This window comes from Panthera tigris, chromosome C2 (genome assembly GCF_018350195.1).
Source record: "Panthera tigris isolate Pti1 chromosome C2, P.tigris_Pti1_mat1.1, whole genome shotgun sequence".
NCBI classification, from domain to species: domain Eukaryota; kingdom Metazoa; phylum Chordata; class Mammalia; order Carnivora; family Felidae; genus Panthera; species Panthera tigris.
Genome location: NC_056668.1, coordinates 68,210,379 through 68,235,437, shown reverse-complemented (window position 1 = coordinate 68,235,437; position 25,059 = coordinate 68,210,379). Strand labels below are relative to the sequence as shown.

At 53.2% G+C, this 25,059-nt stretch overlaps 1 protein-coding gene across 2 annotated transcripts in view; it reads left to right on the top strand.

The window, feature by feature from the left end:
- Positions 1–25,059, top strand: part of ADCY5 (adenylate cyclase 5) — a 146,313-nt gene that overhangs the window by 97,751 nt on the left and 23,503 nt on the right. For both annotated transcript variants that reach the window (XM_015544794.2, XM_042998281.1), the window contains exons 4-12: positions 6,280–6,391; positions 8,000–8,127; positions 10,115–10,273; positions 11,142–11,283; positions 13,526–13,666; positions 17,866–17,888; positions 18,816–18,960; positions 20,151–20,248; positions 23,240–23,327. In XM_015544794.2, coding sequence (XP_015400280.2) covers positions 6,280–6,391; positions 8,000–8,127; positions 10,115–10,273; positions 11,142–11,283; positions 13,526–13,666; positions 17,866–17,888; positions 18,816–18,960; positions 20,151–20,248; positions 23,240–23,327 — 1,036 coding nt within the window. The remainder of the gene's footprint in view (positions 1–6,279; positions 6,392–7,999; positions 8,128–10,114; positions 10,274–11,141; positions 11,284–13,525; positions 13,667–17,865; positions 17,889–18,815; positions 18,961–20,150; positions 20,249–23,239; positions 23,328–25,059) is intronic.

Here is a 25,059-nt window from a genome sequence, read left to right as displayed (position 1 = left end):
GCAAGAAAGATATCAGAGAAGATATCATGAAGATGGAAGGGTTAAAATGAGATCCTAGATAAATATGATTTGTTTTCAACCTCTTTTATTATATGAGGATGTATGTTCTTTGTAGACAAATTAGGAATCAACAATATAAGAAGACATTAGAAAGCACCACATTCTCATCACTGAGAGGTCACTGACTACTGCTCGGTCTTGGTGCAGTCCCCTCCCCATCATGGGCTTCTCTTTTGAGATACATTTCCCCAGTTCTTGCAAGGCTTTGTGAACACAAAGTCCGTTGTCTGGGTGGTGGCTGTAGGATTTGGTGGGCAGAAACAAGATCAAGGGCTCAGGGGATGGAATGGGGTCTACAGGGGATCCTGAGGCTGTCAACATGGATTTCAGGGCATAGATCGACCCCAGACCCTCTGGAACCAATCCTGATAGTCAGGCCAGTCTTGGGGCCCTTCCAGGTTCTGAAGGAAGGGGTCCATTTCCGTGAGAGTGGAGAAGGCATGGCTGTCCCCGGGTGGATTGCCCTGCTGGTGGAGTCTGTGCAGATATCCGTTGTGTTCAGCATTCTCTCATTGGCCTTCCCCCTCTGCCTCTCCCAGCCTGTCCCTCAGATAGGGCATGGTCCACATACCCCGCTCTAATTGTTTTTGCACCACCCCTTGGAAAATGCCCAGTCACCTGGCATCCATTCTCAGCCAGACATTGATATGACCACACAACACTGACCGTGCTGGTCACCTAATGCTTGCGAGTGACCCATCACTCCTCTTCTATCTTACAAGGGGTGTGGATCTGAGAGGCTCCCCAGGTTGTATGGCTTGAAGCAAGTGGGAGGCATGCCGCAGCAAGTGGGACCCCTGGCCTGTGGCTGGGCCTTCTCAGGCTACGCTGCTGGGGCCCATAGAGCACTTCTTGCCCTGCTTCCCTAAGACCTTTAGCCCCCGCTGGGCCCAACATCCTGGGATTTGGGCTGAGACCTGGCCATACCCCCTTCCTGCCCCTACCCGATGACCTTTCCTGGGCCCAATCCAACAGACGATTTGCCTCTAGCATCTTTTGAGCCCCCTCTGCATGCAGGGCCGAGGACTGCAGATCAGAGCAGCAGGTCCTGGGCATGGCCTCCCGCCCAGACCACCACGAGAACTCGGCATCTAGGCATCCCACGCGCTCCTCGGTGTGGCTTCTGTTAGGGAGCGGGGTCAGACTCCAACATCTTCATCAGGCCACAGCACCTGTTGGTGAAAGAGGGAGCAACGGTGAGGAAATGTGCTTACCCACAAATACGTGTGGAAAAGCTGAGCCGAGCTGCGACGGAACACTGAAGGACCTATTGTGGTAATTGGGCTGAAGTGCCTGCCTGCTCTTGCCTCTGGAGTAGGAGGCGGGCAACCACGAGTGGTGGATGGCAGACAATTAGGGAGGAGTGCATTGCCAGGGCCAGCCGACCCTGCTTCCGCGTGCCCACCGCCAGGGCCTGATCGCGTTGCCAAGATGAGCTCTCAAGTGGGAGCTGATCAATGAACGAACACCGGACTGCAGGTCTGGGCCTGGCGTGGCTGTACAATGACCCTGAGGATTACCAAGGAGCACATCAGGAAACCTCGGCCAGGAGAACAGTCTGCAGTTGGGTCAACCTCAAAAACAGAGGAGCTTCCAGAGTGACAGCCACTGAGTAGAAGCCTCCCCCAAGGCAGCAGAGGAGGGTGACTTTGCCTTTGACAGGAGGTGGGGGAACGTGGAGGTGGCAGAATTTCCATAAATGTTCAGAGCTGGGACCTCAGAGACCCTGTCCAAACCTCTGCACAAGTGAGGAGCCTGCTCTGAGCCTCTCCTCTCCAGCAGGCTGGCTCACCACCCACTTGTCAGCCAGCCAGCAGCCTACCTTCTCTGACTCCTCGGTGTCTGTTGAAAGCCCCAGGCGACGGCGGCAGCGGGGGTGGAAGGGGGGGCACAGAGAGTAGATCCCAGCAGTCTGGAGGGAGGCTCTGGCTTTCTCAGCCACCTGCAGGCCCCTCACACACTGGCGTGGTCGATGTTGTTTCCGACACCTCCTGGCATTAACCAGGAAGCTGCTCATGGCCTCTGCAGCCATTCTACCATTTATCCCGTGGATGTCGTTGGGGTGTCTGCTGATGCCAGGCCCTGGGCTCCACAGGCTCCTGTCTCAGGCAACCTGCTTGGGATCCCAAGAGGCCCCATGGGGTCGAAGGAAGAACTGTTGGAATTGCTGGCCTTGCCTCTTGCTTGCTTTCAAACTGTGCATATTCTCTTCCATTCAACAAACCTATATTAGGCACTGTTATGGGTTGAACTGTGTCTCCCTACAAAATATGTTGGAGTCCTAACCCCTGGTCCCTGTGAATGTGGCCTTATTTGGATATAGGGTCTTTGCAGATGAAATCAGATTAGGATGCTAGTGTAGGGTGGGCCCCTAATCCAATATAAGTGGTGTCCTTAAAAGAAGACGAAGACACAGATACACAGGGACAGCGCTGTGTGAGGACAGAGGCAGAGACTGGAGTGACAGAGCTCCTGAGTCCTGGAATACCGAGGGTGGGCAGCCACCACCAGCAAGTAGGAAGAGGCGAGGAAGGGTCCTACCCAGAGTTTCAGAGGGAGGACGGCCCAGGTGACAGCTGGATTGCCGACCTCTAGCCTCCAGAACTGTGAGAGAACACATTTCTGTTGTTTCAAGCCACGCAGCTTGTAGTACTTTGCTATGGCAGGAGACTAATAGAGGCAGCTGCTGCGGGCTGGGCATTGTGCAGGGTGGGGCGGGGCGGGGGAGGATGGGGAATAAGGCAGAGGACGAGGGGGATGTGACCCGTCCTCAGTCAGACGGTTATCCAGTTGTGAATTTTACTGAACATTTATTCCATGTGCCAGACGTTGTGCTGGTAGCTGAGATGTGGCAGTGAATGGACGAGGCCAAAATCCCTCCCTCAAGGACTTTGCATTCTAGCGAGGACAGAGAGAGACAGGAGCATAATAATAACAAAAACCCCCGCAATAATATATTAAATAGTGAAATGTACAGTGGAGAAAAATACAGCAGGGAAGGGAGACAGACATGGGAGGGGTTATAGATTCACATAAGGTGATGAAGGTCTCCTTGGAGTGACATTTAAACTAGTGCAGTGGCTCTCAACCGTGGCTGTATGTTAGAATCACCGGGGAAGCTTAAAATAAAACAAAACGGAACAGAATCCATCAAGAGCAGAGCCCCACCTCAGGCTAATTAAGCCAGAATCTCTGGGGGTGGGGCTCAGGCACCACTCCTGTGAAAGTTCCTGGTGTTTCTAACAGACACCAAGTCTAAGGCCCACTGGCCCAGCAGGATGTGAGCAGCTGTGGAGGACAGTGCTCTAAGGCCCAGCAAGGTCCCCTATGGAGAAGGAGAACGATGGCAGGCCTGCCCACGGCCAGCCCTGCCAGAGTGTCCCTCCTGAGTAGCTAGGTAAGCTCCGCAGGTGTGGGGGTCACAGCTACAGAGTGTGCCCCCTCTTGATGGATCCTGTACTCGCCCTCTGAACCCCTGGTCCACACTCCTGATTCTAGGGGCAGCCCATTCTCTCCCTCCACTCCTCTTTTTGGCCCGGTGCTGTGGGTTACCTGACCCTAGTAGTAGTCATCCTGCCTTGCTGGGTTCGGTTCGGGTTCAGGGACGTTTTTCTCTTCCTGCTGTGGGGGTCTCATCAGCCCCCGAGGCCAGGCGTCTGCTCTGCAGCTTTACTCTGCATGGAGCTGCCGCTGGGCCTGGTATCTCCTGGCTTTGCATTTGAAAAACTGACTTGAACTGAATGCATATGTTTCTTAACTCTGGAGCAACAGATCTTGATCCCAACCTCAATTGGCTTTGGTGTCTTGAGAGTTAAAGAATTTCCAGAGCAACTATGTGATGGTGCTTTCACATAGACTGAGAGAGCCGGTTCTCTTGTTCTTGAATGGAGTGGGGCAGTTGCCTAAGAGACTGAGAGCTGGAGAAGCAGCAGGTGGGTGGGGAGGGGGCTGCACCTAGTTAGGGCCTGAGATCAGCATCTGGAGCATAGCGGCCTCCCCTCACCTACTCCTCTTACCCTGCATGCAGACACCATGCACTCCCTCTGGGCAGGGTGCTGAGCCCATCTGCCCCGTCAGACCCCAGGCATCAAAGCCTGATGGAGACCCCAACTCCTTTGCATCTCCTGAGCCCCTGCCTGCATAGCTGTCCACTCAGGAGCAGCCTGTCTGCTGTCCTTAGTCCTGTGGCCTGATGGAGCAGTGTATCTCCTCTCCATTCCTCTTCTTTCTCCTCAGCTTTTCTTCTTTCCCCCCATTTGGCTCATCTCTGCTTCCACCTTACCTCGTGTGAGCTGGCAAGCAGCTGCTAACCGTGCCCCCTCTTGATGGAGTCCTGGACTTGCCTACCCGCAGTGCCCCTCTGCCCCTCTCTGCCCCATATACAATGCCAGACCACTGAATTATGCTTTTATTGGTTTAAGTTGGCTGTGGGGCCAACAGCCTGGCCAGGTTGCCATGGGCAAGTGACTCAATCTCTCTGTGTCTGTTTTCTCACCTGTAAAAGGAAGATACTAACCTCATAGGATGGTCATGATGTTTAAGTGAGTTAATGCACACAAAGTGCTCAGAACAGTGTCCAGCTGTTTTAAAAGGTAGGTTTTATTATTATCCAGGTGTACAAAGGCAAATAGATCAGGAGGCAGCTGCCATTGAAAAGATCGTTTGTTATTCATCCCAAGAGAAGGGAGCACAGCACACACCATGGGGGCCATGTGCAGAAGCGCTGTGGAGGATCGGGAGGCAGGGTGAGAGGGCACTGTGGACGAGAGCGTTTATTGGGGTTTCTGCGGAAAGGAATGGGTGAGGCAGGATAAGCAGGTTTGGGATGGGCTAGTTTGAATAATTTCATCAGGCTCTGGAGTAGAGGGACTATCTCGGGTCCGGTACTTGTCCCTGGGGTGATTAGGGCAGGGGAGTAGTAGCACGGGTGTGAGAGCCTGGTTGGGGTGCCGGGCTCTGACCCCAGCGTGAGTTTTGACTTATCTCTAAGAAAGGCTAGCCTGGGAGAGACAGGCTCCCCGGGGTCAGTAAGGCCCCAGAGATCAAGCATCAGGATAGAAAGACAAGCTTAATTTACCAACACACATTTTCCAAATAAAATGACAAAATCTGTTTAGTTCTACGCTCTTCATTTGAAAAAGGAAGAGTCAGGTGCCTCAGAGCCTGGCTGTGCGGTGGGGAGAACGCGGGCCTGGGTGAAGGAGCCCACCGCACTGCTGTCTGCAGCTTCTTCCTGGAGGCGCAGCCTCCTCATTTGTGAGAAGACACCAAGCCTTGGCTTTGGGGCTGCCTGGAGGACTTGGTGAGAAGACAGTTTGGAAACTCCCAGCCGTGAGCCGGGCCACTGGGAGCATCTCAGTACCTGAGAGTGATTACATTTTTGTGTCCATCCGGGGGAAAGAAAACAACCTTCGGGGCTCTTACACATTCCAGCCCTGAGGACTCACCTCTGGCAGTGTGCTGTGGGAGAAAAGAAAGACGTTTTCAGTCTCCTGAACAAAAGCCAGAGAAACGGATAGAAGATCCACAATGCACACTGCGGGGAACGGCTGGTACATTTGACTACGTGCCTGGGGATGAGGCTGAAGTTGCTGGCAGGGATGAGTTGGAGGCTTCCAGAGAAGCTTGCTGGCTGTGTCTTCCTCTCTGTCTCTCTCCCCTAGGCCGCTTTAGTCTGTCCCTTCTAGAGGACTCCCTTGGGATGGAGGGCTTGGGGTCTAAAACCCTATCTGTAGGGCGGAGAGGTGAGACCTTAATATGGCTGCCCTTTAGGCCTGAAACACTTTCCAAGCAGATGAATCAAAGGCCCCAGTTACCTTGAGGGGTTTGCTCAGGAGTTAAACAGGGCAGGCCTAAGAGGTGACAGAACTGGGGGAGGGGGGCAGGCCCCTGACTTTGGTAACTCAGGCAGATGCATACTCCCAGACTTCATATGCCTCTGTCCCATCTTTTCTCCTGGGTGGGAGTGAGGGCACAATTAGAGCACAGGAAGCAGGACTCTAGCATATCTCCCGGCCAGCATGGAGAAGCCAGCATCCTCAACTCTCTGGTGCCAGGGCTCTTGATCTGCTCCCCAGCAGCCATTTGCAGCCCCCCGCCTGCCCCCGCCTGCGCCTGGACTCTTTCTGGCCAACAGCTCTCCTAAGGCAGAGGGTGGCCCTGGCTGTGTCCCCCTGAACTCCCTCTCTCATGGGGGTCTTCTTCCACCTGTCTCCCCAGCATCCTGTTTGCTGACATCGAGGGCTTCACCAGCCTGGCGTCCCAGTGCACTGCCCAGGAGCTAGTCATGACCCTCAACGAGCTCTTCGCCCGCTTCGACAAGCTGGCTGCGGTGAGTCTCCTGCCTGCTGTCCTCAGCACCCAAGGGCCTGTGCTGGAGCCAGAGGGTGGCTCCATCTGGGCTGCCTGAGGGAGAGTGCTGTGGCCAAGGACTCGCTGAACCCCAGGGACAGGCACTGTGCCAGCGTGTGCCCTGCTGGGCAGAGTCCACTGTTGAGAACTGGGGAGGGGTAGAGGGGTTGCACGGGCTGTGGCTGCGTATCCTCACACCTTACTTTTACACTGTCACTGGTCACGGGTGGGGGCAAGTGGACGAGCCCTCCATCTGAGGAGGGGGGTGTGGCAAGGCCCGCAGGTAACACTGCCCAGGCCCCTGAGGAATTTCTGTTTGGTCGGCAAATTAGGTGCCATAGAGCCATTTTCTTGATGAGGTTGGCCAGTGATAAGAGAATGAGTCTGAGTCGCAACTGGCCTGCAGACAGCTACGTGCCACCCCCTAGAGGCTTCCGGAAACAGGATGCTGCACTGTTTGGCAAATTGGAAGTAGCACCCCGGGGCCTGGAGCGGTAAACTGTGCGTTCGTTCGTTAGGTCCTTGTTGACACTGTCATCCTTTCCCAGCTTTCGTGTCTTTGAGTGATGCTCTGGACCTTTGTAGAGTCCTTGCACGTCAGGGGCTGCTTGCTGCGGTATCACCGACATGTGGACATGTTCCCTTTTGCCCTCTCAGGACACCAGACCAGATCATTGATGAGAGGCCAGTGCTGGTCAGAGGCGGCAGCAGGGCCGCCAAGGGCATTAGATGGCGGGTCTCACACCTCACTGGTTGTTTCTATCACTGAACGTGGGTGGGGCGAATGGGTGTATGCTGGGCCCTTGGGTTTTGGGGGGGCCTTAAATGAGAGTCCAGGCCACACGGACTGGTGTGTCCTAGCATCCCGCTTCATGGAGTAATTTCTAGGGGCCAGATTTGGAGAATTGGTGACTAACGACATCCCATCCCAACCCTAGTCATGGGTCACCCTGACTGTCGGGTGACCCTGCCAGTTCCTCTGTTCAGGAGCAGCAGTGGGCGGGTGCTTCAGCTCTGTAGGTATCTTAGCGCTCATGTGCTTGCTGGTTTAGCATTCTTTTTGGTATAAGTCTCAGGCTGAGGATCAGATGAGCTTTGGTTAAGTCTCATTTCTGCTTCAGTCTTTTTGTAAAAGAAGGAGAATCAGCAAACTGTCCGTAGAACCTTAGGCCAAGAGTCAGAGTGTTCTCTGGGGCCTGGCAATAGAACCAGGGGCTGGCTCTCAACTTGGGACCTTCCTCACTCTGATGAGTCTGCCCTATTTGCTCCCTCATCAGACCAACTGCATTCTTCTTGGGTCTCAGCAGTGACCATAAAAGTGAGTTCCTGAGCCTGGGGAGGCTGGAATGCCTCTGTGAGGGCTGCTCAGCCTGTCCTCCACTGCTCCCCACCCCCCCCCCCGCCCCCGCCAGTCCTGATAAGCCTGTCCTGGGGCCGGGACCATGCATCTGCCGGCACTGGGTCTGTGCTCACTGCCCTAAAAGGCAAGTTATTCCAGGCATGGGGTGAATCTGTTTGCTTCCCATTTCTTTCCCTCCCACTTCTCTTTCCTACTATTTTTAATTTTTAAAATTAATTTGCTTTCCAGGAGAATCACTGTTTACGTATTAAGATCCTGGGGGATTGTTATTACTGTGTCTCTGGGCTGCCTGAAGCGAGGGCTGACCACGCTCACTGCTGCGTGGAGATGGGCATGGACATGATTGAGGCCATCTCGTAAGTGCCAGTCTGTGGGGGGACTATCCATCTGTGGGGGTGCTGTCCCACAGCCTGAGTAACTGACCAGCTGGCCTCCAGGTGGAACTAATGGAGGCAGGGAAACTGGGGCAAAGCTGTCTCCCAAGGCCCTGTGGCCATGCTGGAGGGCTGATTTGCACCTCTAGACTTTGAGCCTTCTCCTGGGCAACTTCTATCCACAGCAGCCTAGGAAGCTTTTCCCAGGGGAACATGTCCTCTAGGAGGGGAGGGGTTTGCAGACTCCAGGGTAGCGGGAGATATGGTCTCACCTCTGCAAGAGAGGAGGACCAGGTGGCCGTCGTGCTGGTCCTATGCATTGCACCCTAGTCTCTTAGGTCCCATGACTACCCAGCCAGGGGCAGAGCCCATTGGTCCCATTTCTTTCCAGATGAGTAAGGTTGGACTCACAGGGATTAAACAGCTCCCCAGGGTAACACAACAGGGCAAGCGGATGCAAACAGGGGTCCCGTCCTTCCTGGGAGCAATAGCAAAAAACATCTTTGGCCAATTCTTGGTCACTGCTGGCCAGAGAAGGGGGTCCAGTCATGAAAAGGTATGGGTAATCCAAGCTTAGGCTCAGGAATTTCGAGGTTCAGAAGTAGCCAGGGAGGGGCAAAGGAAAAGCCACAGTGGGCAAGGTCAGAAGTCAGGGTAGCTGTCCAGGAAGGTGGCGGGGTCCATTCAGTTTGGTGGAGTTCCTTTCTGCAGTGTTTACTGACTGCCCCTGCGTGCTTGGGCTAGCCAGTGCTTCCCTCCCTTGCCTGGAAGCACGGAGTCTGTTGAGGGAGAGGCTGGGACTCCTGCCGCTGTGATACCAGGCATGCCGAGCAGACGCCACCAGGTGGGAGAGGCAAATCGAGATGGGAGGGTCCAGGAAGGGTCAGTTGTTTCCATTGGGAAGACCAAGAGAGGCTTCATGTAGGAAGTGGCCCCAGAGTTAAGACAGAAAGGTGGAATGAGATGTTATCAACCTAAACAAGGGGCCAGAGGCACTGTGGATGGAAGGCGCAGCCACAGCCGAGGTATCCCAGGACAAGAGCAATGATGAATGACATCAGTCTTTCCTGTGTCAGGCGTCAGCCTCTTGCCGGTGAGGTGGTGAGGAGGGCAAGTGTACACATGGTGGTCCTGCCCTCTAGGCCAGGTCAAACTGCTGGTCCCACAGCTGGCTGAGTAGATCTATCCCAGGGTATCAAGAGTATCCAGGTCCCTAAAGAGTACACACCGTATAACCCCTCCCCCCCAAGCACCTGTAACCTCTTCTGCAGACCCTGCGCCTCAGACATATACCCAGAGCAATATAGCTTCCATCACACTCTCCATCCTGCAGAGGGCCCACCCATCTACTAGAGGCCCCTGCGCCCCGGGGTGTGGTGCATGTGCCACTGCAGTGGGGACTGGTGCTGTCTTCCAGCACATGGAACATCCCTGGTCCCCTGCACCTGCTCAGGCTCCCCTTCACTCCTGAGCAGGACATGTGTCCTCTCTTGAAATAGTTAACCACCTTTCTCCGTTATCCTGCTAACGTCCAAGAAGCAGCAGCAATGTGGACAGATCCAAGTATTCTATGAACGGGGTTTGAAGCGGCTATGACTTCCCTGTCTCCGACGGGCACTAATATGCGGAACACAGCTGAATTGACTTGAGGGTAGCAAAGAGAACCTTAGTTACCTTAGTGGGGAAGAAGCGAGTCCTGGGTTGTAGTGTGAGGCGCTGTGCCCCCTTGTGGCCATGCCAGGAAGCAACGCCTCACTTCTTACAGCACCTGAGCACCAGGGCCCAGCCGGTGCGGTGCCCGTCGGGTGGAACAGTCTCAGACTCTGAATTTGGGCTGGACCAGAGAAAAATGACTCTTTGACCCCTGCACCTTCTGTCACACCCCCGACCCCGTGCCTTCCAGCCCCGCCCCCACTCTGTGTGCCTGGCCCCCGACCCTCTCCCAGCCTTACCCCTGCTCCATCCCCAGGTTGGTCCGGGAGGTGACTGGGGTGAACGTGAACATGCGCGTGGGAATTCACAGCGGGCGAGTACACTGCGGTGTCCTTGGTCTCAGGAAGTGGCAGTTCGACGTCTGGTCTAATGACGTCACGCTGGCCAACCACATGGAAGCTGGAGGCAAGGCAGGGTGAGTGAGGGCCCAGACTTCGCTTCCCATCCAACCCCACTCAGGGTGACTGTCCCGAGGCATGGGGCAGGGGGTGGGCAGGATGGGGTTGGCAGAATTTTAGTGGAAGGTCCTCTCCTTAACAAATTACTTGCACCACACCATGGCAAGCTGTAGGGAGCAGCCTCTCAACCTTTGCCCGAGCTTTACCCAGAAGATATTTGCACAAAACAGGGCAACTTGTTGTGTGATGTGATAGATGGGGTAGAGTTCTGGAGGAGGGAGGAACTGTGGGTAATTTTCAGGGGTGGCCAGGATGGAAAGGATGTGAGCTGGCCAGGGTGACTGGGCAGGATTCGGACAGGTGAGGAAGGTGGGAGTGGAGAGAGGGCCAGGCTGAGAGACCACAGTGAGGACAGGCACAGGTATAGGAAACACGGTATTTCCAAGGAATGGAAGTAGAGCACATGACCGCTTAGGGACCAGTGGGAAAAACAGTGCCTGTGTTAAAAGAACATTCGTGCCAGGCTGGGGGATCTGGACTCAGTTGTGTACTCAGCCAGAGCCACTGCTGGCTCTTGAGCGGGTTTGTGAGATTTGTGAGACTGAGACTGTGTCCTCCTGACAGGCTAATGATGTATTCTGTGATGAGGATGACATAACATAGATGTGATGTGGTGTGGTCAGGTGGGAAGGGGTCTACCTTGAACAATGGAGAGATGCAGTGTGTTGAGACTGGGATCTAAGTTGGGCTTAGCATCTGAGCCAGGGTTCGGGCCCTGGGGTTTGAACTGTGGCCAAGTCGGTTGCAGTGTGGTTCTGTATGGGGACTGGAGTTCTGAAGTCATGTTTTCTGCCCTGCTCTCCCTGCATCCCTCCCCACCTGCAGGCGCATCCACATCACCAAGGCCACGCTCAACTACCTGAATGGTGACTATGAGGTGGAGCCAGGCTGTGGGGGCGAGCGCAACGCCTACCTCAAGGAGCACAGCATTGAGACCTTCCTCATCCTGCGCTGTACCCAGAAGCGGGTCGGGCCAAGGGCTGAGGGGCCGGGTGGACCGGGTGGGCCAGGTGGGCGGGGGAGGGCTCCAGGGGTTGCTCGGCCTTCTTCTTCTGGGGAGGAATGTTTTTTGGCAGCCGCTTCCTTGTCTTCTCACTCTTCCCTTGAGTCAAGTCGTGAATTCCTCACACGGTCGTGGTTCCTGCATCTCGGGAAGGACATGAGAGTTAGAAAGGCCTTGTGACGGCTGACAGCAAAGAGGGAATGTTTTCATTTTGCTTCTGTTGCAAAAATGCAACAGGCCTCAAATCAGTTAGCAACACGGCAGTAGGCCAGGGCATGGAAATAAAACAACTAGGAGGTCTGTCCGCCATCTACTGTATCTCCAGCCATTGGTTTCATCTCTGCCTTGCTCCTTGTCTGTTGCGTGAACTAGGTGGATTCGTTCCTTCCCTATCTCTTCGTCTCGATAGGTCTCTGTCCCTACAGACCTTTATTTCTCGAGAGGACCTCTGTTCTTTCCCTCTTTCTTTCACCTTATAGTCCCCTTCTTCCCCCTCGCTTTGTCCCATCCCACACTTGCCCAAATATAAAACTGAATTATTAGCAGACTTTGGCATTCTATTTTTAATAGTGTCATGTTCCATGTTCTTAATTTTTAAAGTGAATGAAGAGAACATTTTCTATTTCTCCCTAGATTAAAATGCCTTTTACTGATGAATCTTTCCATTGAACTGACTTGGTGGTCAGAACCTTTTGACAGAGAAATCTTCCCTCTTCCTTTCTTAAGAAGTTAGACTAGGGGTGCCTGGGTGGCTCAGTCGTTTAAGCGTCTGACTCTTGGTTTTGGCTCAGGTCATGATCTCATGGCTCTTGAGTTCAAGCCCCGTGTTGGGCTCTGTGCGGACAGCTCAGAGCCTGAAGCCTGCTTCAGATTCTGTGTCTCCCTCTCTCTCTGCCCCTTCTCTGCTCATGCTCTGTCTGTCTGTCTGTCTCTCTCTCTCTCTCAAAAATAAATAAACATTAAAAAAAATTTTTTTAAAGACATTAGACTAAAGATAAAATTAAGCTGGGAGAAAAGTTCAGAGAAAGTGTTGAGTGACAGCAGAGGTTGATTTTTAAAGGGATACAGGGCTCCTTGGGACAGGTGTCCACCCTGACAGGGACATCACACGGGCACCTCATCCGCCGCAGCAGTGCAGCCCCGGAGACAGGTCCTGGCTGTGGGGCCCCTTCCAGGGAGCTGTGCCAGGCCCCCCACAGACCATGAAGAGGGATGGGAGGATTTATACGTTCTGGGGAGAGCACCTGATGGCTTATTTGTCACATTTTTGAACATTTGCTTGCTGTTTGACTATAGTTCAAGTGAACTGACCTCCTCCCAGGCCTTCCTCCCACCCCCTCCCCTCTGCTAGGTTGATGAGGTCTTCAGCCCCACCTTCCTGCCCCACCCAGGCTGAGGGCTGTTACCTTCTACCCTGGGTTCTATGGGGTGTGTTCTTCCAGCTTCTTGACAAGCGGTCCAGAAAGGATGAAATGGAGACAGAGAGTGACGCCCCGCATCCAGAGCAATGTCAGCTGAAGCAGGCTGTGTCCCCTCCCCTCTGTGTCCCTGATCTTATGGGCTCCCTTCCCAGGCTCAGAGAGGGAGTTGAGGGGAAGGCTGCCTCAGGTCTCCCCAGGGCCTCTCCAGCCCTCTAACTGGAGCCCATTGGATGGATGGACAGACAGAGATGATGTTTGGCACGTGGGGAGCCAGCTGAGGCCCCGCTTGTGTATTTGTACAATGTCTGTCGGCCTTTGCATCTCAAGCTCTAGTGACCCAAACCTCTCCGAGCTGCCTTCTGGGCAGCAGGGCCTGTCTTACTGCACCCTCTGGCAGAACATGGTTGTTTGGGATAAGTTGAGTGGATTGGAATCCTAGGTTTCTTCTCCCTCCTTCACCTTGAGCACCTCAGACCCAAGCTCTGCCCACCCCTGATGATTCTATGCCAATGACAGCTGGGAAAGCCTCTTTGCTTTCTCCTAAGACCAACCTCCCACCTAAGCCAGCTAGGGCTATGTTGGGGAATTTGGAGGGATTTAAGATGCTTTCTCCAGTGAGCTCTAGGATCCTGGCAGATGTCTAGGCTCCAGGATGTGCACAGAAGAGAGGGGCACCTGCCTCAGCCCCTACCTGGCCAGGCACCTGGGAGCCATGAGAAACTGCCCACTTGGGCTCACCTGGCAGTCTCTGCCCACAGACTGATGCATGTGTTTGGCTCTCCCAGAAAGAAGAAAAGGCCATGATCGCCAAGATGAATCGCCAGAGAACCAACTCCATTGGGCACAACCCGCCCCACTGGGGGGCTGAGCGTCCCTTCTACAACCACCTAGGGGGCAACCAGGTGTCCAAGGAGATGAAGCGGATGGTGAGTAGTGGGGGGAACAGCGGGTGGGCAGTACTCTCCAGGGCTAGGGCCTTCCTTGAGTGTGAGGATGGGGTCAGGTCCCTTGTGTTGCCTGATGGCACCTGGAGAGCCACAGAATCCACTCTGGACTAGGAGCCAGAGTGCCTAATTTCTGGCCCTGGGCTCTCTCCATGAGTCCCACAGGCTGGAAGCAGCCCTGAGTCCAGCCAGAGCCTCCAGTGGTCCGTTGGCACTGTCTGGTGGGCACCAGCTTATCAGGTGCCCTTCCTGGGCAGCTGAAACACATCCTTTGGCTCAGTTGCTCAGAGACCATCTCAGTATTTTTTGGTGAAGTGCTAGGTGATGGTCCCTCTGCCCTCTGTGCTGAGAAGTGCCCCTGCTCACTGCGGGGCACTCTGCGGGGTGAGCAGAAGCCATGGAAGGGGTGGGGGACACGGGACCCCAACTGCCTTGGAGGACAGACACCCCCCCGCCCCCCCACTGTCCCTAAACACACACCAAGAACAGGCTAATTCAGGATGTGCTGCCTGGGTTCTGTCAGTGATGACAAAGAATTCAGAGGGTGAGAGGAAGAAGGAGAGGGGTAACAGAAGTCAGGGTCTGGCAGCAGTGTTTTCCTTTGTTTTTATCAAAGAGTTTGGCATCTATGTCCGAACAAACTCCTTGGCTCACAGGCAGCCTGGTTCCCATGGGGGTTGCCCACCGTGAGAGAGGGGTGGGTGAAGCAGCAGGGTGTGGGGAGCCGTGTGTGTGTGTGTGTGTGTGTGTGTGTGTGTGTGTGTGTGAGAGAGAGAGAGAGAGAGAGAGAGACAGAGAGAGAGAGAGAGCGTGCACACGCACGCGCCAGGGTAGAAGAATGAGGTGGGGCGTGCCAGCACTAGGATCCCCAATTTGGGGTCTGTAGGTTGGAGCAGGTTTTAGCTACAGCAGCAGGGACTAGAGATAAACTCCATGAAAATCCAGCTGAGTCAGCTGACTGAGCCAGGGACAGGCTGGGGCCCCAGCCACTCTGCTGCTTGCTAACTGGCAAATAACAGATGACAGAGGTTCAAGGAAAATGTGTAAGATCAAAAAATGAATTGAGTCAAGACCTCTATTTTAGTTTTTGACAGTCAAGAAGCAACTTGCAGGACATGAAGGTTATGAGGGAACAGAGTGGGAGGGACCCAGCCTTCCCCCAGGGCTTTGAACTTGGACTTCACAGGTCTGGCCAGTGCTGCCCAGGCCACTAGCCACATTCCCTCTCCCTGGGGGGTCCTCCTCAAGGCAAAGAGCAGTCGGTGGACCTCTTTGTTCTCACCCTAGCCCTTTAATAATCTGCTGTGGATTCTGAATCCACGTGACTGGGTCTAGAGGGGGTGAGCATAGTGTGGGGCCACTGAGAGCTGGGTGCAAAGAGGGAGGCTCTCATCCAGGTGGGAGGGAAGAGGAGCAGGAAGACAGGAGGGAGAGGACAGAGCTGAGCAGGAGACTAGGCGGGGAGAGGAGAGGAAGAAGAACCACAAGCAGGCAGGAAAGGTGCCTGGTGGGCTTTCTCTGTTTAAAATTGTTGGAAAGCTTTTTTCTTTGGAGATACTTGGTATAAGCAGAGTCCAGTTATTTCAGAGTCCCAAAGGAGACAGTTTGGAGCATAAGCACCAGTTTAGCAGATGCATTAATCATTGTTAGGACCAGGAGCCTTGGAACCATCAGCGGAAGGGCTGTAATTGGGGAAAGGGCCATCTCGGGGGAGACTGGCTGCCAGGCTCCTCCGTGGCATCAGCTGCCTCGCCAACACAGAGGGATGGGAAGGTGTGTGGAAGAACAGGGTTGGGGACACCTCTGCAGCAGCCTTTGGGAGAAGAGACTCCCATCCCTCATCCTGGTCGGGCAGAGTCGCCAGAGGCCGTCGCCAAAGGACCAGTTCCAGCCCCCAGCCCGCCCAGTCCGAGTGTCTAGGCTGTTGAAGGGGTAGTTCTGCCAGCCGCCAGGCACACCACTGACTTCTGGTGTTAAACTTGCCTGAAACCTTTGGGAAAGATGCTCAAAAGGAGAGATGCTACCCTGACTTCCACCGATGGTGGGGGTCGGGGATTAGGTTAAGCGGTGTCTGAGAACACTAAGAAAGGTACTAACCTGTAGGCAGCACTCTTATTTCTTTAAATCTTGTTTCGGCTTTTACTCAGCCTTTAAAACGTAGTGACAAGCTGCTCTGGTGTGCGCTTAGGCACAAGTGTCGTGAAGTCCCTGAGGGTACTTACTAATAAGAAGGTTGACAGGAAGGGCATGCAGGGGCATCTGCTCATCTAACCAGGGAAGCTCTGCGTTCTGTGGGGGCAGCAGGCTGAGCCTGAGTGCTCAGAGGAGACGAGCAGCTTGCCAAGCGGGCGTGCAAACCTCTGTGTGGATGAGCTGAGGGGCCGTGGCCTTTATTCCTGCTTTTAGGGCCAAGGGACTGGAATTGGGAACCACACAGGACCCCCTGAGCTGAGCTGCTCCCCAGAAGTGCTGTGGCAGAACCCATGTGAGGGTCCTCCTAGTCAGGCTGAGGACCGTTGTTCTAGAAGTAGTAAGCAGATCGTGAGACTTGAACCCTTCTACGGGACTGTTCTTAACAACCATTTGCCATGGTTCATTTGCCGACACCCTAACCCAGTGCTGAGCTCTCCACACTAACATGGCATCCACCGGACCCGGTCCCCAGCCAACCCCAGTAAATGACCAAAGGAGCGTAGGGGAAGGTCAGAAATAGGTTTGTTAAAAACGTGTCGGGTAGATTTCTGAGCTGCAGAGACCAGTATAAGCATAGTACAGCCTGGTTGTCCTCAGTCCCGGAGTAAAATCCTTGCTGGCCCCGTGGTGGAATTCAGTGCCAGCGCTTCACCGTATTCTGCGGAGAGCTGGCCTGTCCAGGCCCTGTGCTGCCCACTCAAGCTCGTGCTCTGAGGGATCGCGGGGGGCACCCCGCTTAGGCCCGCTCCCCAGGCGGAGCACCCACTTGACTAACACCAACTCCTCTAGCCTGGGGCTGGGATGGTGAAGTGAGCCGGGTCTTACAGCCTGGACAGAGGGCCCGATGGTTCTCAGAGGACAAGAAGGGTCTGGCATCCTCGGAGGAGCTCGGGGTCCACAGTTGGGCACTTGGATGTGCCACTAGAGGCTGCCGAGGCCCCTGGGGGCCCTCCACTGGGGGGGTAGAACAGAGAACATGGGGTGTGGTGTGGACCCCACATCTGTTTCAGCGCCTGGCAACTCTGGCTCATGAATGCTTTTTGCATTTTCAAACTGTCTGCAGTGTGCATAAAGAGAGGTGTGTTCATTTGGCCTTGGGTTCACGTGGCGCTTACTGACCTCCATGTTTGCCCAGCAGTGTGCCCCACGCTGGGCCCCAAAAGACCACAGGTCACACTCTGTCCTTGCCCTGGCAACTGGAGCCTTACCTGACACAGTCCTGGGGCTGCTTGCTACCTCCTCCACTACCTCCTGGATTCCACCCCTTTGCCACTTTAGGGAACCCACCCTTCATTCTGCCACAGCTGGTCACACCCTGAGACACATCTGTCCCTTTGTGGACTGCGTAGATAAATAGGGATTTGAGTTTGGAGACCAGAAAGGGACCTTCACACTCACCCCTGCCCTGTGTATGTGAGCAGCAGTCAAACCCATGGAACGCAGGTTTCTCACCCCAACCAATCCTGGCTTTGTAAGAACACGCTAGTTCTCATATGCTAGGAAAGCTGTTACAGGTAACTGGAGCTTAACTTTCTTAAGCTCAAAACATGTGAATTCCCAGATTTTGTGTGCTCAGTGAGGCTGGGGTGGGGGCAGTGGTCACTTAATGGTTTCTCTTATTCCATCTGAGTAAGTGGTAGAATTGAGAGGTACGCACCAAGCCCAGGCTCTGGGGCAAGGGGAGTTGGGGAATTGGATGTGGGGACAGGAAGAGCTTAGACACGTGAGTTTTGCCAGTGGGTGACATGAAATCACAGTGTGCCCCCAGCACGTAGCACAGAGCGTATCCCATAGGAAGAACCTGGCTGTATTCACTGAGGGAAGGAAGGACAAACTCCTGGATGACAGTCCTCTCTCTGTGCAGACTCCTCGGTGAGCCGTAGAGAGTAAATGAGCTGCAGCCTTCCCGTAGTCCCTCTGGAAGCCTCAGTTCTCCATCCTCTCTGTTCTCATACTTCTTTCCTTCTCTCTCTGTCCCTCTTTTTTAGGGCTTTGAAGACCCCAAGGACAAGTGAGTAACATGCCCTTCTTTATTCCTGCTCTCTTGGCCTGGGGGATAGCCCCACATTCGTCTTATAGCTCAGTTTCCCCACATTGCTTGGGGAGCAAGGCCACACAGCCTTGCCTGAGAATGACCAGAGCACTGCAGCTGACAGATGGGCAGCCCAGGAGCCCAGGGCAGAGAGGCTGGGCTCGGCACTGCCCGTTTGTAATCTTCCCACAAACACATGCGCGGACATACGTGTGCACTCACAACTACATACGTGCACGCTCTTCACATGCCTGTGTGCACGCGCACACACGCGCCTGCTGCTCTCAGCAAAATGCAGACCTTGCACGTTGGTCACCAGGTCTGGCCACATCCTGGTGCCTTGAGGGAACGTGCTCCTCTTTCTCTTCCATTTCCTGGTTCTTGGGGGCTGTCAGAAACCCCACTCAAGGACTAGGCATCACCTCGAGTGATGGGCTTTTAGTTTGGCACCCTGATCATGACACCTGCTTCCCAGAGGGTGCCCTGGGCCGGGTTAAAGCAGCGGGGTAGCTCACAGCCCCTGGGGCAGCAGTCTTGCCTCTGGATCTTGGTCTTTATTTCAGGATGATGGCACGGCTGGAGAGTGAAGAGCAGAGACTGTTAGCTGTGGGGAAAAACAATGAAAACTTTGATGATAAGTCATATTATACTATAATAATATATGAGTAGAGTCAGAAAAGCCTTACTGTCGGCGAGGCCCTTCAGCCAGAAGGTCAGACACTGGCAGCTTTCTGTGCATGTGTGCAGTTAATAAGTGGGGGGACTTGGGCTCCAGGTCTCAGTCCCAGCTTCCCCAGCCCTTATTAGGGCCTTTCTAATGGGCCTGGGTGCATGGGCCCAAGTGGGCCCTCTTGCGGCGCCCCCTGGTGGTCAACCTGCCGTGTGTCTGCCCGTCTTGCTCCCCAGGAACGCCCAGGAAAGTGCAAACCCTGAGGATGAAGTGGACGAATTTCTGGGCCGTGCCATTGACGCCAGGAGCATCGACAGGCTGCGGTCTGAGCATGTCCGCAAGTTCCTCTTGACCTTCAGGGAGCCTGACTTAGAGAAGAAGGTACAGCACCCTGGGTGGGAACGAGGCCCTGGGCAGAACCAGAACCAGGGGGAGGGGACAGGACAATAGAAGTCTCCCTTCTGCTCTCCATCACCATGGAAAGAGCCCTTTGTCTCCGTTCCCTCTGCTCCGATGCCATGCTACCCAGTAGATGGAGATTTTAGGGGGACTTTCATGGTCAGAAGAGAGAAGTCTTCACTTCCTCATGTCTCCATTTCCTTATCTGGAAAATGGGGATATTTAACATACCTTCTTCATAGGGTCATAGTGAGTATTAAATAAATCCATATATAGAAAGCACATAAGATAGTATGGGCCACATAGATGTTCCGTGAATGTCCATTGCTGTTTATGTTATTTTTATTGTTGCTATTATTGCTATCATTATCATCACCAGTGGACCCCCCTGCTGCCTCTGGCACACTGGAAAACATTTGGAAGAGGCAGTCAGTTGAGATCTCTTTGTCCCATCTCCTTAAATTGTGACTGAGAGGTTGGGTGACTTGCTCTAGGCCACCAGCGAAGTAGTGAAAGAGCCAGAACCAGACCTTGGTCCAGGGTCTTTGCCCACGCCATGGCGTTTCCCCAGTGTTGAGTTAAAACGGGCTTGTGTGAACTCTCGTCATCGTCCGGTGAGGCAAGCCTAGGAGGCAAGCACTATTCACCAGCAGTTAATGGAACTGAGTCACAGAGCACCCTCTCTGGTGACTCTGTGCCAACACAGCCTCTGTTCCCACCGCCTGTTGGTGTCTTGGGAGGAGCTGGGGCTGGGGGCTGGGCCCTCAGAGACGAGCTCTGTGATTTTGGGTAAGCCTCATGTCCTCTCCGAGCCCCAGCTTGCTCACCTGGTAAGTAGCAGCTATATAGGTCCAATACCTACGTCCATGCGTAAGGATGCCATAGACCTGATATGTGTCCTAGCGCGCAGATGGCGCTCCGTGATGTGAGCCATGATCATGACGAGTTACTCTTATGGTGACCCGACCTACAGGAAGTTTCTGGTTTGACACAATTCAACTGTCCTCCCCAACAGGCACCACTTTATAGTGCTTTGGACTGGTTTCTTGAGCACCAAGGCTAGTGCTGGTTCTTCCAGGTCTCCAGGTCTTGGGAGTGTTCTGGGGTGGAGCGGGGCTGGAGTGGACGGGGCCAGGTGTCTCTGCCCCTCTCACCCCGGACATCCCTCTCAGTACTCCAAGCAGGTGGATGACCGATTCGGTGCCTATGTGGCATGTGCCTCGCTTGTCTTCCTCTTCATCTGCTTTGTCCAGATCACCATCGTGCCCCAGTAAGTACCGTCCCTCTGGCTGTGGGGCTTCAAGGGTGGGAGGGGAGGTCATGTAGGAGAGCAGAGGCGGAGGTCTGCGCTAAGCCTGTTTAGACAGGGAGAAGTTTCCAAATGTGTCCTCGGTGGGACCGGGAAGCTACAAGTCTGACTCCTTTGTGACAGAGAGGTGAGTTGCTCCTTCCAGGGTGGGAGACTTCCCTCTGGGCGCTGCCTTGCTGCATGAGAGACTCCTTGTCGGCACTTCGTCATCTTGGCCCATTGTACCCACACTGCGGCTGCCCATTAAATCACCCAAAAGTACTCAGGTTTGCTTCTGTGTGACCTTTGGTTCTTGCAAAATCATCAATACATCTTCAAAAGATAAGGGTTTTCTGCAATTCTGGGTACTTCAAAGAATGGATTTCTGGTTCTGACGGCTTTCCTCAAAGAGATATTCTAGAATGCTTCCAAGGACTGACTGTGTCCCTTACAGAGGCCTGTGGCTTCTGAGGAACCACTCGGATGTTGCCAGTGGGCTTTTTGAGATGAAGTGTTAGGGACATAGTCACAGTAGAGTCACATGTAAACAGGAAAGATAACTGCTCCATGTCTGTTTGCGTGTGTGTGTATACATTTGTATGTGTGTGTGCACATGTCTGTACACATATTTGTTACTTCTTATGCAACCTTTCAAACATACAGAAAAGTAATTAATATAAGCAGCACCCATCCCCTATACTGTAAAGTATAACTATTGTTGATATTTTATAATTTATCTGTTTCTTTTCTGCTTATTTAAATTTTAGACAAAAGGACATTCCCCCCCTCCCCTCAAAAACCCTCAATACAGTCCTATTTTAAGGGCTTTCCCTTCTTAACCACAGTGCCTTATACACCAGACAAAATTAGCAGCGGTTCTCTGCAGTCGTGTAACACCAAGTCCATGTTCAGATTTCCAAAATTGTCTCCCAACATCTTCAACTGTTAGTTTATTCATAGCCAGGATCTACCCAGGACCCACTGGTTGTGTTCAGTTATGTCTCCTAAGTCCAACTTGATCCAGAAGGGGCCCCTCATCCCAATGCCTTCTACTCTTCATTTTGAAATAATTATAGACTTATAAAAAAGTGACAAGAGTATTATGGAGGGTTTCTGTACATCCTTCATCCAGTTTTCCCTCATGTTGACCACTTACATAACTGCAGTGTGATGGTTGAAACCAGGAGATTAACACTGGCATGACACACTAGTAACTGGGGTGACACTAGTAACTAGTGACCATAATCCAATTCCATCAGTGTTGCCCCTAATGGCCTTTTTGTGTCCCAGAGGCCAGTCCAGGATCCCACATTGCATTTACCTCTTCTGTCTCCTTGGCCCCATCTAATCTGTGATACTTCCTCAGCCTTTATTTGTCTTTTGTGGCCTTAACACCCTTGATGAGTACTGGCCAATTAATGTGCAGATGTCTCAATTTGTGCTTGTCTGATGTTTTCTCATGATTAGACTGAGGTTATGCTTTTTTGACAAGAATCCCGTACAAGTGATGTGTCCTTCTTAGTGCATGTTATCAGGAGGTACACAATGCCTTCATGTCTTGCTGCTCAAAGCCTTGAATTTTTAATGACACGTTGTTGCAGAGATAGCCATTACATGTGTACCCGCTATGACTCTGTCAGGATACCAGACACTGGCAGCCAGTTCCACTCTGGTGGTGCAGCTGATGCCCATTGCCCCCCACACGGAGGTGGTGCAGGGCTGGTGGGACTGTGGGTCCTTATTGCCACAGGATCCAATTTTTCTGGTATTGAAATGGAGCTACAGGTATAAATAGGCAACCTAGTCCTTCTGTCCCACTGCACCTGCTAGTCCAGTTGGCTTGGGCGCATAACCCTGCCTCTGGGCCGCTTTTCTTTTTCTGCAGCATGGCTTGTGGGCGGGGTTTTCCTCCTTCCCTGCTCTGCCCACAGTGGCTTCATTCCCCCTGGCCGCAGCTCTGAGTTGCCAAGGCATTGACGGAAGTCTTTCTCTAGCAGTCCTTTCTCTACAGAAGCAAGAAAGACCTACTTTAAAGGTCTTTCTTTCCCTCTGAAGAGAGTTCTCTACCTTGTTCTATTTGTGTAAGGCATCTAAGTGCTGGCCTCTGGGGGAGCCTGGAACACAGACGCCCTTTGGATGCCTCTCTAGAGGTATTCACCTGCCTTTTCAAGTCATCCACTTGCCTTTAACTGGCTCACAATGCCTGGCATCTCTAGGCCATTCTCACTCCTTGAAAGGGAAAAGGGACTTCTGTGGTCTTCTGACATGATGGTGTGTACCTTGGCCAGCCCCTGCCCCAGGAAGGCCAAACGAAGGTTCCAGGTGGAAAGTCACTGGCCACTCTTTTGTCTGAGGATTCTGGCCCATGGTGAAAGTCACCAGTGATCTGCCTCGAGAAGAAGGGGCGGGGGGTGGGGGGGGTTCCTTGCATTTTCTTGCTGAACTGGCTGAAGAGCAGGGGAGCAAAACTGAGTAAGACTTGGTGTGGGGCTTGGCAGGGGACAAGATTTAGGGACTCTGTCCTCTAGAAGGATACATCACTGATGTTTCTCAGAGTGTCTGGTCGGGCTGCTGACAAATGCATTTTTAAAAATGATGGCTGTTTATCAAATCCATTTCCAGCTTTCACAGTTAATCCTAGCTGAGAGTAACTACTTGGAGGGAATAACCAGATGATTTTTAAAACAGGTCCTTAATTAGGCAAAATATTGAGCAGGTGACACTTCTCCATTTAGCCCCCCCCCCCCCCCGCAGGCTTCTGCTCCCCACAGGGAGGTGCGGGGAGGTGGTGAGGACAGGAGCCAGACCATTAAGGAGGGGTCCTGAATCAGTTCTCAAGGCTGTGTAAGCCCTTCTTAGTGAATCAGGGGCTAGAAAAGACTGGGCAGTGGATTCAGGGGGAATGGAGCCACTTCCTTTTCCTTCCAGAGGTTTTCAGGGCCCCAGAATTCCCCACCTCCTCTCTTTTTCCAGCTCCGTGTTCATGTTGAGTTTCTACCTGACCTGTTTCCTGCTGCTGACCTTGGTGGTGTTTGTGTCCGTGATTTATTCCTGCGTGAAGGTGAGTCTAGCTCGCACCTGAGCCCCCAGCCGCCTTCTTCCCTCCCTCCCCAACCCACTGATAAGGAGCTCCTCCCAGGAGCCCAGGAGTCACCCTTGGGATCAGGGATGCATTATGCTGGGGCACAACTCTTGATTGGCATTGGCAGCAAGCTCGACTATAGGGAGCACTTTGTCAGTGGAGCCTTATTTGTGTTGGCTACTTTAATCTGCTTTTGCAAATCTTTGCAACAAGGAGATAGTGTCACTGCCTCTTCTGTCTGTCCCCTTGGTATCCAGTAGGATGAAGGAAGGGCACCTAGCACAATGCCTGCTTGGAGCAGTGGTCAATAAATATTTGCTGAAAGACTGAGTGTGGAAGAGACCTCTCTCAACACCCCTTTCAGTGTCCCCATGTGCCCGGAATTGGCTCTGGAGGGACCACAAGGATGATGGCTTTTGAATCGCCCATCATATAGATGAGGAGAGTGGCCCAGAGTGGTTCAGTGTTTCAAACAGGGCCACACAGCTAATAATGTGGGCAGAAAATCCTATTCTGTGTTTTTCTCCCCTGCCTCCTCTTAGGCAGGCTGTGTCCTTCAGGAGACCTGGCCACAAGCCATTCTGGTCTGTGGTGGAAATCACTCATGTTCCCCTTTGCTTTGTCTACCAAGCCTTTGCGTCATTTCCTTCCCTAGTGGTTTAAGACTTCCCTGATGGGACAGCCTGGCCCCAGAAAGCACTCTGTCCCCAGGCAGGGACAAGCCCCTCCGGCTTCTGCTGTAACCATTTCTCTGCTCCTCCTCAACACTCACTTGGAGCCAAGCCCTGGGCAGGGTGCAGGGGCAGACTCTGCCATCATTCCCTACACACACTGCAGTAAGAACCACATTCTTCTTCTGGAAGGATTGGACCTTTGTCACCTCCAGAGTCCCCTTTCTCTCTCCACACTCTAAGCAGGGTATTTTGTTAGACTGTTAATTGTTTAATTACCTAATGGTCAAGGTCTTGGTGGACTAATTGTCAGAACTGGAAGCCCCCCCCCCACCCCCCAACTGGGAATCCTCCGGAGTGGTTTAGCCCTCCCCCTGAGCGGATACAGAAGGTGACACCCCGAGAGAGGCAGGGTGGGCCTGGGTCAGTTGGCGTGTTGAGCTGTGTGCTTGGCCAGTGACTTCACTGCCTCGTAGGGTTTAATCCTAGTCCCCTGCCTCTCCACCAGCTCCTTCCTCAAGTCTGTGTTGAGTCACCTCCTGCCTTTTGGTCTTTCTGTTGTCTTGCCCCTACACCTCACTCCCAACCTGCTTTTTCCCTCGGGAGCACTTCCACTTTCTCTATCTCGTGGCTGTGAAAGTACATGGTACATTCACAGTAGCCAAAAGGGGGAAACAACACAAATGTCCATCAACAGATGAATAGATAAGCAAAAATGGTATATCTACGCAATGGACTGTTACCTACCCACAGAAGGGAATGGAGTTCTGACACACGCTACAATATGGATGAACCTTGAAAACATGCTTAAAGAAGCCAGACTCAAAGGGACATGTATTGTATGATTCCACTTGTACAGAATATCTGGAATAGGCAAATTCATAGAGACAGAAAGCAGATAGAGGGTCCTGAGGTTGTCAGGATGGGGAATGGAGAATTAGTGCTTCGTGGGTGCAGAGTTTCTGTATCGAGTGATGGAAGGGTTTTGGAACTAGGGCATTTTGGAAATAGAGTGGTAATGGTTTGCACATTATGCATAT